Here is a 13,665-nt window from a genome sequence, read left to right as displayed (position 1 = left end):
TACCATTTTATCATATATGTCACTTTCACTGGGTACTCATGTAAATTGACAACCCTGAACTACAAACACCAACTCCCCCCTCTATCATCCCGGTACACCCCGTTCGTAACACCAACTCTCCCCATTCATGACCCAACTGTCCCCGTTGTCATCCCAACTCACCCCTCAATACATGCCTACTCACCACGTAATAATCCTCAAATCAAGTTAAAACCATTATAAATAAGGAAAATATAACTTATATTTTTCTATTTTCAATAAGCCACGTAAGTATATAAACGATATCCGAATGGTTGATGAACACTTACTTTGGCAAATTTCACATAAAAACGAAGTTAAATTCAAACAAAAATCCGCCGCTTTCGAGCATCAACTGACAGTGAATCTATGTTTTAAATTGTATGATTTGGCAACTTAGTGTTGCCAAAAAAATAAAAAATATGTTTAAAAATATAATCAAATTACTTTAAGAGCAACCTGAGCCCGGAAATTAACGTAGCTACTGAAAAAAGAAATTCTGGATTCGCATCCCTACTCACCCCGTTTTACGGTACGAGTTCCATGTAAACTTTGGTAACTTGCCTAGGTACGCAAATGACTCATAATCATAAGCTTTACCAACATGTAAGTTAATAAATACTTAAGTAGAAGCTGACAAAATAAGCTTTATTAGACACAAAGGCATGCTAATGATCCCTTTCACCAGAACAAATTAATTTGGACTCCAGAAATATTTGTTGTACAATCGCGCTAATCGAGTGGTAAACGAATTTCGCTCGTAATTTGTTCGGTGCCAGGAGCAAAGCCAGAGTTAATGGGAAAATGGTCTTTAATGTACTAAGGTACGAGTGAAGTTGAGACTGTGATTGGCGTAACCGTGCCGTGCCAGTGAGTTGAAACCAGTTTTAAGAGAAAATAACCTGTGCCAGTGGGTATTAGTGACCTATATTAACATTTTTAAAGCATACATAGGTGACTATAAGAAATAACGAATTTAATTACAGAAAATATTTAGGTAATTGCTTGCTTCTGTCACTCTGTGCAAGTATTTTGGATGGCGAACAATTTTTTGATTTGCATCCTCTTTGCTGTCGGTGGCTGATTGGCGCAAGTCCTTTGCCGCGCGCCTTCGATCGTAAAAAAAGGCGGCAGTCAGCCAGACTTCAAAAAAACTCTCGGCGGATATATATTATTGCGGTTGTGCTCAGTTTTGTAAAATAAATATTAATTGTGATTGTAGACATTGTAAATAGTTTTGTGTGTAAATAATAACAAACTTTATACGCCTAAAAACTAGCTAGTGAAGTGGCGGTGCGGACTATTGCGGCTTTACGGACTTTAGCGAGCGTCATACATCGAAGTCGGTTTCATTGAGGTATGTTTTTCACGAATTGTTCTCTAGACATAATGCTGCACAGAAGAGCAAATAAGCCACGGCCTTGGTAGCAGTCACTATTCGAAGGTTTATTAAACACACTCCATGTTACCTTTTCGCCATCAGGGTTATATCTATTGTTTGCCCGAAAGTTATATGCCATAATTTCATTTGCCCGAAGTTCATATGCCCGAAACTTCATTTGCTCGAATGTTTCGTTTACTAGAAAATTTATTTGATATATTCTTATTTTCCCGAAAATTAGACGCCACAATAATACGAATGCAATACGAATTGTTTTCCATATTATTAAGTGCAATAATATTATTTATTATAATATTCAAACGCCATACTAAATAGAATAGTGTTTATTTTGATTATGATTTATTAAAATTGTTTTTTTTTTCTATTACTAATCTATCAATATCTTTATTATCCGGGCTGCTATAAAAAAAATACCTTATATCGAAGGCTAAGTCGGGAGCTACGCTCCGCTTCGCTCCCGCCTTAGCCTTCTTAACCTAACCTATCCGAGTCGCTTCTGCTCCGAACCGTCTTGCTCGCTCGCACAAATCAAAAGTCGCAATTCTAACCTAACGATGTGATAAAATTTTGCCTAATTCAAAGGCTTGTTTTTCGGATGGGATTTGTCAGTATTTTAGTGTCGACACTCACCATGGATGGCAAATGATATTATGGCATGTGATAGGTACTTATGTCTTACAATGATTATGAAAAATGAAATTGTTGAAATTAAAATTATGAGAAACAAAGATTCTGTCATTTGATTAATATAGTAAACAATGAGTAGTGAAAATGAATTTATAAGAAACAATATTATGGCAGTTGAATATTATAGCACATGAAATTCGGGCAAATGAAATTCGGTCAAGTGAAGGTATACCCGCCATCAGAGATACTTATGAGCAATTAATAGAGAAAACTAGTGATTGCAAGTAAGAACCACGCTTTGGCTGGATGCTAAAGAACGGTTCTGGGCATTATTATTAGTAAGCTAAGTAGGGTTGAAGTCATTTTTTTAAACGGTTTTATTTAATTAAATTTAAACTAACTTTTTAGAACAAAAGTTACAAACCAACCATAATTAAATTAATAGTTGTCAAACAAACAGCTATATTGCTTAATGTAATGAAGAAAAACAGTGAAAAGAAAAAGCAGGAAGGTTTCAAAGTAGCTTTTCAAATTACCTATCAATTTTAACGACGCACAGCTTAGATTCCAGAATATATAATAAAAACAACACAAACATAAATACTAATAAACCTTTGAATGATTTATTGTTTCATAATATCGCTTCCAAATCGTCCCGCATGAAACCAAAGCTATCAAAGTATCTGAGCGAGCAATTTGTTGAGTGGTGTTCGCGGTACCTAAGGAGGAAGGCGAGTCGTTTGATAAACTACATAATAATTCGCGAAGCACCTCCCAGCGAGCGGTCAGTATAAGCAGGCAGGTCACGTCGTAACGTTATGTGTGTTCCACGGTAACTTCCACTGACATTCCACTAAAACCATTACACAGACGAAAATCAAACCCAGTGTCATCACGACGGTGCCCTACTTCTCGAGCATATACTTTCCTTAACTTTTTATATTTATTTATTAAATTTATATCCAAAACTTCAAAGGGAGCAAATTCGCCTGAAGAAACCAATTCTTTTTACTTTATTCGTAATGGATTATTTGTGTTCTTTATTGAAATGGTTAAATAAGTTCGGTCTTATAAAGCCTTTAAGTACATAGGTAAGATTTATGCAGAGTGGACATTTTTAATGTCACCTGGAGCCCCTGGAGGGAAAGTACCTACCCTCAATAGTTAGGAAAATTGACTCAAAGAAACCGTACCTTTATTTTAAATAATTTTCTAAGCCCGTCCAGCGGTATGAGAGATATGTAATGTGCTTTAAAAGATGTTTAGTTTTTTCTTTGTCTTTTTACGCTCAGTTTAAATAAAATGAAAAGATACGTAGTTTACATTATAATTTTTAATTAATCTTAGCGAATTTCAAATCTAATTTCCTTCCAAGTGGCGTTAAATAATGCACCCTTTATATTCTTATATCGCATGGTATAGGTACATAGACACATGCTCTTTTTCGTCGTTTTTCACTTTAGTCATATAACTGATCTATTTTATGCTAACACCCCTCCATCTTAGTTATTAACCGGCGTAACTTTCATTAAACGTACTTATCAAAATGATTAATTTGTACTTACTCGCTAAGCATAAGGGATCTTACGAGTAAATGGACGCATGGCTGAGGTACGCCCGTCAAAGCACCGATCAAAGGCCGCTCAGCTGAGCCAACTGTACTAATCGTTTGTGCCGTTGACCTAATGCCATAAACTTATTTTCAAAATCTAAGTATAATATACCTAATACAAAAATATTGCACGGGGGAGTGTTAGGTAGCTGTTTTTAAAGCACACAAAACAAATGACGCCGATTAATCGAACGAAACAAAGACTTTTTACAAGATCATTTTCCGTGAAATAACTGTTAAGAGTGAAAAGAAAATCGGTTCAATTTTGCCTGTCAGAGCGCTTGGAAACGGTTTCAAAGCATGTACAACAATAAATCCTGCCTGGATCAGTTCTATTCTAGTGTTGAAACGTTTGAAATGTACATATTTTGTCCGAGCAGAGGGAATTGCTTTAGAAACTGAACGACAAAGTACGCAGGCCGCGTGCAGCGGGCGCTGTCAAAGAGTGTCACTTGAGGTGAATCCCCTATACTGTACTGCAAATACTAGAGCAGGGGTCCTTTTATGTAAATCTCTCCTATTAAGGGGCTGTTTCACCATCCATTGATTAGCGTTAACCGACGGTTAAATGTGATGCCGTCTCCGTCTATTCGAACAAAACAAATAGAGACGGCATCACACCTAACCGCCAGTTAACACTAATCAATGGATGGTGAAACAGCCCCTAAATGTACTTTGATTTTAATTTAGATTGAACCTAACAGACAACAAATTCGTAAAAAGTTTTAAAGTTTCAGAACTATTTAACCTTTCCTTAATAAACCTTGTCGTCACAACAACGTCGATTCTCCTAGTTGGTCTTTCAATTTAAAACAAGAATTTTCTTTTATTGCAGCATTAAAAGCGGACAAAAAAAGATTGAAAGCAGAAAAGTTTGACTTACTCAACCAAATGAAGCAATTGTACGCTACTCTGGAAGACAAAGAGAAAGAGCTACGGGATTTCATCAGAAATTATGAGCAGGTAGATGGCACTTTGTAATCCACCTTTTACTTTACAGATACTAGACGCAAAATACCTAATTCTGCTATATTCTGTATCTTACTTAGGTATACATTCACATAGGTAATATACCTAAGCGGCAGACGTAAATACTGTGTTTTTTGGGTATGAATGAACACGCTTTAATAAAGTAGCATTTTTAGTTAATGAAAATGAGACAGTTTAGGAAAAGCGCTTTAAATTAGATGTGACGTTTGAAAAGAATAATTAAAGCAGCTTTCTATGTAATTCATCATTCCCGTGTTTTATAATCCTTAATTGAGAATTTTTACTAATAATCTTGGAAAATGAAAGATACATACGATTGTTCTGTATTTAGATGCGTTCACGAGGCGGCGCGTCGTCGGCTTTGGGCGTAGAGCGCGCGGAGCGGGAGCGCGAGCGCGCGGCGCTCCTGCGGCACGCGCGAGACGAGGCCGAGCGGTCGCTGCAGCTCGCCGCCGCACTCAGCGCGCGCGACACGCAGCTGCGTCACGCACGCGAGCAGCTGTTTGAGGTGACTGTTTCTTTAGAGCGTTCCCGAGGCGGCGCGTCGTCGGCTTTGGCGTAGAGCGCGCGGAGCGGGAGCGCGAGCGCGCGGCGCTCCTGCGGCACGCGCGAGACGAGGCCGAGCGGTCGCTGCAGCTCGCCGCCGCACTCAGCGCGCGCGACACGCAGCTGCGTCACGCACGCGAGCAGCTGTTTGAGGTGACTGTTTCTTTAGAGCGTTCCCGAGGCGGCGCGTCGTCGGCTTTGGGCGTAGAGCGCGCGGAGCGGGAGCGCGAGCGCGCGGCGCTCCTGCGGCACGCGCGAGACGAGGCCGAGCGGTCGCTGCAGCTCGCCGCCGCACTCAGCGCGCGCGACACGCAGCTGCGTCACGCACGCGAGCAGCTGTTTGAGGTGACTGTTTCTTTAGAGCGTTCCCGAGGCGGCGCGTCGTCGGCTTTGGGCGTAGAGCGCGCGGAGCGGGAGCGCGAGCGCGCGGCGCTCCTGCGGCACGCGCGAGACGAGGCCGAGCGGTCGCTGCAGCTCGCCGCCGCACTCAGCGCGCGCGACACGCAGCTGCGTCACGCACGCGAGCAGCTGTTTGAGGTGACTGTTTCTTTAGAGCGTTCCCGAGGCGGCGCGTTAGCTCTGTGCGGCATGCGCGCATCAGTGCCAAGCGCTCGCTGCAGCTGCGCGTGAGACCGCAGCTATGGCGTGCCCGCGAACAGCTGTTTGAGGTGACACAATGTTGCCGCGTTCCCGTTCTACTATTTGAAAGAATTACAACAGCAATGTTTAAGATGCGCTTCTTATGCACAGTGCAAAATGGAGACATGCAGAATTGATCATTCACATTATTAGAAATTCACACCTCGCTAGACTGCTTACTGGATTAAGAGATTGGTCGATCTTACACATGTCCCCTCAGCTTTATCTCAATAGAAGCGCATTCTTGAACACATTAACGATAAAATACAGTTAGAAATCCCAGAAGTCAGCAGTCAGCAGATTGGATAACAGAACATTTCAAATGGCAGGACAGAAGATATCGATGCATCCAATCCAATCCAAAATTCCCTGACGGCCAAATCCAATATCTTATCGCATCTTACTACAGGCCACAGAATAAAATAATGTAGAAGCAACAAATGTTTTAAACTGAATCAGGCAGCCGGAGCGCGCTACAAAGATAAAAGATACCTGAAGTGCTCGCTCGCGATCGCAATCAAATGACAGAATCTGCATACAAAAACTGTCACTTGATTGCGATCGCGAGCGCAAGCAACGTTAGGCAATACGGCTTTTGGTTAACTAACCCCAAACGTAATGATGGCAAAATATTTCTGACAGACGAGGTCCACAGCCATTCTCATCTGAAGCTGTCGTGAAGAAGACAAATTACCTATTTGATTTTTCTGGCTGATTTTTGAGAGTCTTAGGACTTATACAAATGGACGTAAATTCTTTTAGTGAAGCGATGTTTTTCAATCATAAATGTCTTTATAAAAGATTAACATAATAAAGTGTAACCAAAAATCTTGGAGTTTTAAGTAGGTATATTCACTGTTACTAACCCACTATAGATTATGTCCGAAATAAATTATTATTATTATTTAAACGACGAAGTAATATTAAAAATTAACAAAGTAAAGTACGTAGGTACAACAAATACGACGCTAACAAAGTCGAAGGTAAAGGCCAGTTAATACCCATCAATCAATTGGCTTTGTCAAATTTTGAGGCCCTTAAATATGACGCCCAAAATCCGTAGGACAATGAGTTAGGAAATTGTTTCGTGAAGTGTAATAAATAATCGTGCATCGACAGGGCGATGTTATGATAAATGCGTTCTACGGCAGGCCCATCCATCAAGGACCAGCCATGTTAATTACCATTTCAAATTGCTCTTTTGAATCTAAAATTGCGAGGGAAATTAAACGCAACTGCTGCAATATGCCTTAGTGGCTAACTAACACTTAGCTAATGTTAATGCTTAGTCTCTTTATTGATGGCAGGAAGCACGACTCATTAAAATAATAATCATTTGCTTATGTTAGACGGGTTTCTGATTTTATGAAATATTGTGTTTCTTTGTACCCGTGCGATTGCACGTTAATAAAACTTATGTTTCTTTTTATGTAACAGGGACTTTAATTTGACAATTATTTCAAACGAACCTTAATGCTATTTTAAACGTACCTACATCCCACTCATAACTAACATTTTCCCAAGCCCTTTGATGAGATGTCTTTCATTAAATGTTAACGCTGCTCTGCGTCCCTCTGAACTGGTGGCCTACTTTGTTTGAATTTAATATCTTCTTTAAATTACGGCCTCATTTACTGAGGCATGAAAAGGGATTAAAATAATTAAGAGCTTAATTGCAGAAACATATAAATGGAATAGGGTTCATTGATAACATATTACAAAATGACAATTATTTTTAGGCACGAAGGCAGCTCCAAGCGGCCGGGTGTTTATCCGAAGGTGAGAGCGTGGCGTCGCTGGGACTAGGACCCCCGATGATGCTGGGCGGACCGTCGGGGCTGATCGGCGACCGAGGCAGCTGCAGCGCCGACTCCGGCGTCAGAGGTGACAAATCCCCAACCGCTTATTTTATAGTACCTGCCTTAATCGCCCCGACTTATCCATCCCGCTTTATTATCAATTTAACGTCAAAGCGACAATCGGCAGAACTTGAATTTTCAGCAGTGCTCTCGGCTTAAGTCGTTAAGAACTCGCTGAGCACGGATTAGCACAAAAATCTGAGGACAATAGAGAGACAGAAGGAAGCTCTCGGCGTTACTAGCGATAAGCGACAAAGGATTACGATATTTATTCACGAGAGATCCTTTGCCAAAATTCTCTCTCGTGGGACGCACAATAAGTGATAGTTTCAAAGGCAGGCCGCATTTTCATGTTAAAATAATGGTGTATCGGCACGCAACAAAGAAATAATATTTACCTACTTAACTAAAACAGGGAGCGGCGTATACGAAATGTAGCTTACATTTTATTGAATAGGTATTTACTTCCACATAAGGCAATAATGGGACGCATTGTTTCTCCCGAGAAAATACATTTTTGGTGCCTTCCGATAATAAAAATGGCCAAGTCACTGGTTAGAAGGGAAGTTTCTTACATTTATCACTAAACACCGGAAATTCAAACATCGCCCAGTATCACCCTCATCAACGAATGCTGTCAAAAAAATACCCTTTTTCATTTTACTCTTCCGGCAACATCCTTTATCGACTTCAAAATAATAATAGACTCCTACTTAGAAACACATCTATTTTAAAATCTGGTTATACAAGGGGCTGATATTCTGTGCAAATCAGCTCGTTATGTCAAATCGCATCACCCCTAATCATTGGCAGCGGCAATTTCAATAAGAGACAGTTGCGATTGATTATCGGGATGGCATGATAAGCGGCAGAGTATGTCAAAGGCAATTTTAAGGCGATCATTCAGTGACAGGCAGCAGCGACGGCGGCGCCACGTCTGTGTGCGGAGGCAACCTCTCAGATTCCACTGCCGAGGGTGCGCCGCCTCTGCTCGACCCGTACGACACCGACGCTGCGTCACTGGTTTCATCTGCGCATCATATATATCAATGTAAGACAATTTTAACCTACTGACAAGGAATGTTTAGAAGCTTTAAGGATCTGGAGTCTAACGTTAATTTTATAGTCAAGCAACTAAATGACCAAAAAATTTCCAACTCCTTTGTACCTACTTATATTTAGGTACGTAAGGTATAACACGAGTCAAATACAGCAAGTAACAATTTGTGTTATGGTGAGAGTTTTTCTCCCGACTGAATATAGTAAATATTTATTTTATGATTTACGATTGATGTCACACCTATTTATCTTTCAAAATATTATCTATATTATGTTAAATTTGAATAAAAATATATATTAGTGGAGCTCCACAAAATAATGCCTAATCAATCAAATAAATTACAGATTGCCTAAAATATTATATGTACAGATGATAAACAAATCTGAAACTTCCAGCGGAGAGTACCTAAATAGGTATTATGTGCTTATTCAAGAGCCCTAATAAACTAAGCGCAACGGTCAATATACCTACACGCAAAAAGAGTTTCCTTTGAAAATTCTGAGTATGACAGGCTAAAAATGATTTTCTCGGCACACAAGACTTGTACCGGTAAAACCTATCTACTTAATTATTATAGATTCGGTCGTTTTTTTTCTTATCAAAGGACATAAAATGGCATGGCGGTAAAAATTTCCGCTTACGAGACAGCCGTTTTATTACGAAAGCCTTACTTAACGGCGAGATTGAGTCGTTCAAACAACCCGCGATGACAGAACCAGATAAGTAGCTAATGGTGGCTGAATTTATGCGCCAAATGTGTTTTGTTACTCTGCACTCACCTTTTTCTACTTCTGCTAAATAAACATTCGTATGTTTATTAAGATAAAGTCTACATGTTATTTTTCCTTATCTAAAGAGAGGAGCGTCTTTTTCCTTTGTCTTTAACGTCGCTGAGAGGCATTATAGCTCATCTTATCAGCGAGATATTTTGTCTACTCAACGAGCCTTATAATTTTGAGTTAAAATGTCATTAAACGTGAACATACCTACTGTTCATTATACAGTACGTCTAATGTGTTGTTTCTCATCACCGGCTAATATACTTTCCTCTGTTGGGTACGGTCTCCTCTCAGAATGGGAAGGCTTCGGCTGTAATTCCCACTTAAGCTCAGTGCTAATTGGGAATTTCACACAAACCATTGAAATCGCTTGCAGGTTTTTGCAATTTTTCTCAGAATGCTTTCCTTCACCGAAAAGCTTCTGAATCCCGAAAAATTGCGGAGTGCAAACCCAAATTAGAAATCCACAAACACAAACAAACCCACTTTTATACGAACTGTTGTGTGCAAAATAGGTTTTATGTGCCATTTTTTGTTTAGTAAGCACACCCCGAGACTGCAGCCCGACTCTGTCGCCGCATAACAGCTCTTCACCGTTCACGAGGTCCATCGACGCTGGTTCTCTCTCAAGGTCAGTACATAATTTATCGAATGGTGTCAATGTGATATCGCACCAGATAACATTCATTGGGATAATTAACGAGGCTTCTGGCGTTTCAAACAGATTCATATCGCTCTATCCGACCAGAAATGAACCGATATCGTTTTAAATACGAGTTGTCTGCTGTGGTATTATTTTCGTTTTTTTTTTAAATAATTATATTGATACTAGTACTTGAATTTCTTTATTTTTGTTAATAGTCCTATTCAATTTTACATAGGTAGTTTACTCTTGCACGAACCAACATTGATCGACTCTATTGACGTGTAAGAGTCGTGTATAGGTGTCGGAGTAATGAGCATTTTTGACGACCGAATAATGGAGTGATTGAGAACCTGACTACATAGTAGTAGGTTCGATCCCTGGTTGAGAGGCAGATATTATGTATGAACTTTATTAAAAAACCTTTTTGTTGACTTGCATTGTCATCCGAACTATATAGGTATGTACACCAAATTTCAAGTCAATCCGACTAAATACTGGAAGTAGATCAAAATTAATTTACTTACAAGATTCGAAACAAACAAATATTTTATACGAGGTGAAGTTAATAAATAGATTGTAAAGAATACGATTATTTGCTCTCGAGTCTTTGGTGTTTAATAAAATAATCTATTTAAATATGTTTATCGAGTAGGTATTAGTTGTAGTATGTGTATGTACCCATAACTATGTATAAAAATTAGTATGTGGTAGTTACTGATGATATCAGCGTTGATTGCACACTATCCATGTAAGATAATCACTTTTAAAAATACTATGTCTAATACCAACACCGACTCAAAACACAGCTTTTACAACTTTAATAATATAAAAAAAATAGTACAGTTTTATTGACCCATAGCTTATTTACTTGTAATTTCTTCATCCTCCTCATCCTCTTCATCAGAACGAGAGGACTTGGCACTTATGATTTAGTTGCGCCAAAATTTATGGAATTGTCAAACTCAAATTAGGTTTTTGATGAAATTCATCTTAAGTTGATGAAGGCATCGTAGGCTTTGACGTTAAAGATCGGTGGAGCAGCTATCGAGCCCAGGCGAGTGCGAGTCAGCGCTGGTGGGCGGGCTGCGCGCGCGCAGCGGCGGCAAGGGCGGGCGCGGGCGCGGCTCGGCCTGGGGCTCCATATCGCGCGTGTTTGCGCGCTCGCGGCACCGCACCAAGTCTGGCAGCGCGGCAGCCAGCGGACATGAGAGCGGTCAGTATATCATTTATTTAATTTTACTCAGATCTGTTTAGTTTACCCATGAGAACGCGTACCGCATTATATCATTATGTATGTAATTAATATCACACACGATTTTATTACCTACTAAAATTACCTTGAACTTTTCCGTCACATAGCGGTGGTTCTGACGGTCTACTCGTGACCACGATTTAATTTAAGTTGTGATTTAGTTACGCAGTTGTGCTATCCCACTAATATTATAAATGCGAAAGTTTGTAAGTCTGTTTGTTTATTTGTTAGTTACTTCATCACGTCTAAGCCGCTAAATCGATTTACATGAAATTCAGTATACATAATATAGACAGAGTCCCGGGGAAGGACACGGGATAGTTTTTATCCCGGAAAATTGCAATTGCAACCAAATTATACGCGGACGGAGTCGCGGGTAACGGCTAGTTAATTATTAGTGAAAATCGTTAATTTTTAAAACATAAATACTTAAATGAGTGAACAGATTTATTTTGTAATTAAAACATTGCTGTATTGTCATCAGAACTACGCAAATCACCAATATTCGTGTTAAATCAAATTCAAATATTCGCGAGTGTTAAAAAAGATGGGTAGGTGCACACATCGGTTTAGGTATATCAAAATATTCAGTTACTTACAACTACTTTACATCTAAACATCAATATACATGTGTATTGTGTCTAAACTATAAAACTTAAATGTTAGGAATGAGTTTAATATGGTTGTGCCTTGCCATCTAACCAAAAAAAAAATGTTTTTGATCCAATTTATTAGGGATAGTGATTTTTCAAAACCAATAAACCTTTTCAACGTTAGCCTACAATTTGGAACCGCCCGCCTTCGGCGCGCGGCTAGGGGTTGTATGACGTACTTACGACAAATTACATTTTACGTCACGTTAATACCGAACAGCCCTAACAGATCCCTATTAACTTGTTGAATGGATAGGATGCCATAATCGCAGCAATTTACTTGATATCCTAACCGCTACCCGGAATTTGTCTAACATTAAATCAGAAAAGTTTCAAATTCCATTGTAAGTATTCTTTACGAGTAATGATAAAACTTACGAAACCGTAATGAATTTCATGTTTAACAGCAAAACTTTTTATAATTTTATGTTCAACAACTGATGTAGATTTAGAGTTATACTTAGGTACCCAAAGTAGGTAAAAGAAAACACGTACAATATTGATTACGACAGTTGAATCTATAAATTTGAATCATTATGATATGACATCACATAGGCAAATAGAAGCATACACACGCAGCTAGTGTATGCTTCTGTTTACCTTAAATTATGATGTGATCGATCATCATTCGAGCTCGAGCCCCGAAATATATATTCTAACTACCTAGGTACTGACATATTGTTACCTGCACCATTTATAAGTAAACTGAGTGAATGTAAGAGGCTCACAAAGCTGAGTTATCGCCTATGACCTCCATATTTACCTTCAGAGTTTGCTGGAAACTGGTGGTAAAAGTTCTTGACTTTTGGGATTGGATTTGTCATCGTATAAGACATGTTCCACTACCATGAGTTTACAGTGACCGTACTCGATAGCGAAGGCGTAAATTATTTGTATGGAGAATTGTACAGCGCCTCTACAAATAATTTACGCCGTCGCTATCGAGTACGGTCACTGTAAACTCATGGTAGTGGTAATGGTTGGTTGGCGGTCTGTTTGAATACCACGGAAACGTACCAATAGTCGGATTAGTGTAGTGTGCACATTATAATGTGCACACTATTATTCACTATTGGTACGTTTTCGTTCTCAATTAGCTTCACTAATGGCTACTTGCTGGAAACACATATATCTCGAGTTAGCGTTAAGCTCAGTTTAGTAGTGTCAAATGGTACGGAACTGTCAAGCTTAAGCCTGGATTAACTACTAAATCTCGATTTATTTTTTCCTGCAAGACGGCCTAAGTTAGTTGAGATAGCAAGATAAATACGAACCTTTCCGTCAAAATACGATGGCAGAACATTATTCACTACATGTACACGTTATACAGAGCCAGTGTACGCGGGCACAGGCGGTTCGCGGGCGTGGTCGCCGCTGGGAAGCGAGGCAGCGCTGCGTGAGGCGGCGTCTCTGCCATTGTCGCGGTGGCGGGCGCCCGCCATCATCGCCTGGCTCGAGCTGGCTCTCGGCATGCCGCAGTATGCCGCCGCCGTCGCCGACAATGTCAAGAGCGGAAAGGTTAGTCTTAAGCTAGTTAGCTTTCGGTTTCGTCTTTACATACGAGTACAGTCACCAGCATTAA

General features: G+C 39.8%; 1 protein-coding gene across 1 annotated transcript in view; it reads left to right on the top strand.

Annotated features, from left to right (window-relative positions):
- Liprin-gamma (liprin protein kazrin) overlaps positions 1-13,665 on the top strand; it is a 125,041-nt gene that overhangs the window by 100,874 nt on the left and 10,502 nt on the right. The window contains exons 8-14 of the mRNA XM_074099689.1: positions 4,495-4,622; positions 4,981-5,157; positions 7,574-7,718; positions 8,607-8,744; positions 10,073-10,163; positions 11,207-11,391; positions 13,414-13,601. Coding sequence (XP_073955790.1) covers positions 4,495-4,622; positions 4,981-5,157; positions 7,574-7,718; positions 8,607-8,744; positions 10,073-10,163; positions 11,207-11,391; positions 13,414-13,601 — 1,052 coding nt within the window. The remainder of the gene's footprint in view (positions 1-4,494; positions 4,623-4,980; positions 5,158-7,573; positions 7,719-8,606; positions 8,745-10,072; positions 10,164-11,206; positions 11,392-13,413; positions 13,602-13,665) is intronic.

This window comes from Choristoneura fumiferana, chromosome 17 (genome assembly GCF_025370935.1).
Source record: "Choristoneura fumiferana chromosome 17, NRCan_CFum_1, whole genome shotgun sequence".
In the NCBI taxonomy this organism is placed as follows: Eukaryota; Metazoa; Arthropoda; class Insecta; order Lepidoptera; family Tortricidae; genus Choristoneura; species Choristoneura fumiferana.
This window is presented reverse-complemented; position numbering and strand designations above follow the sequence as displayed.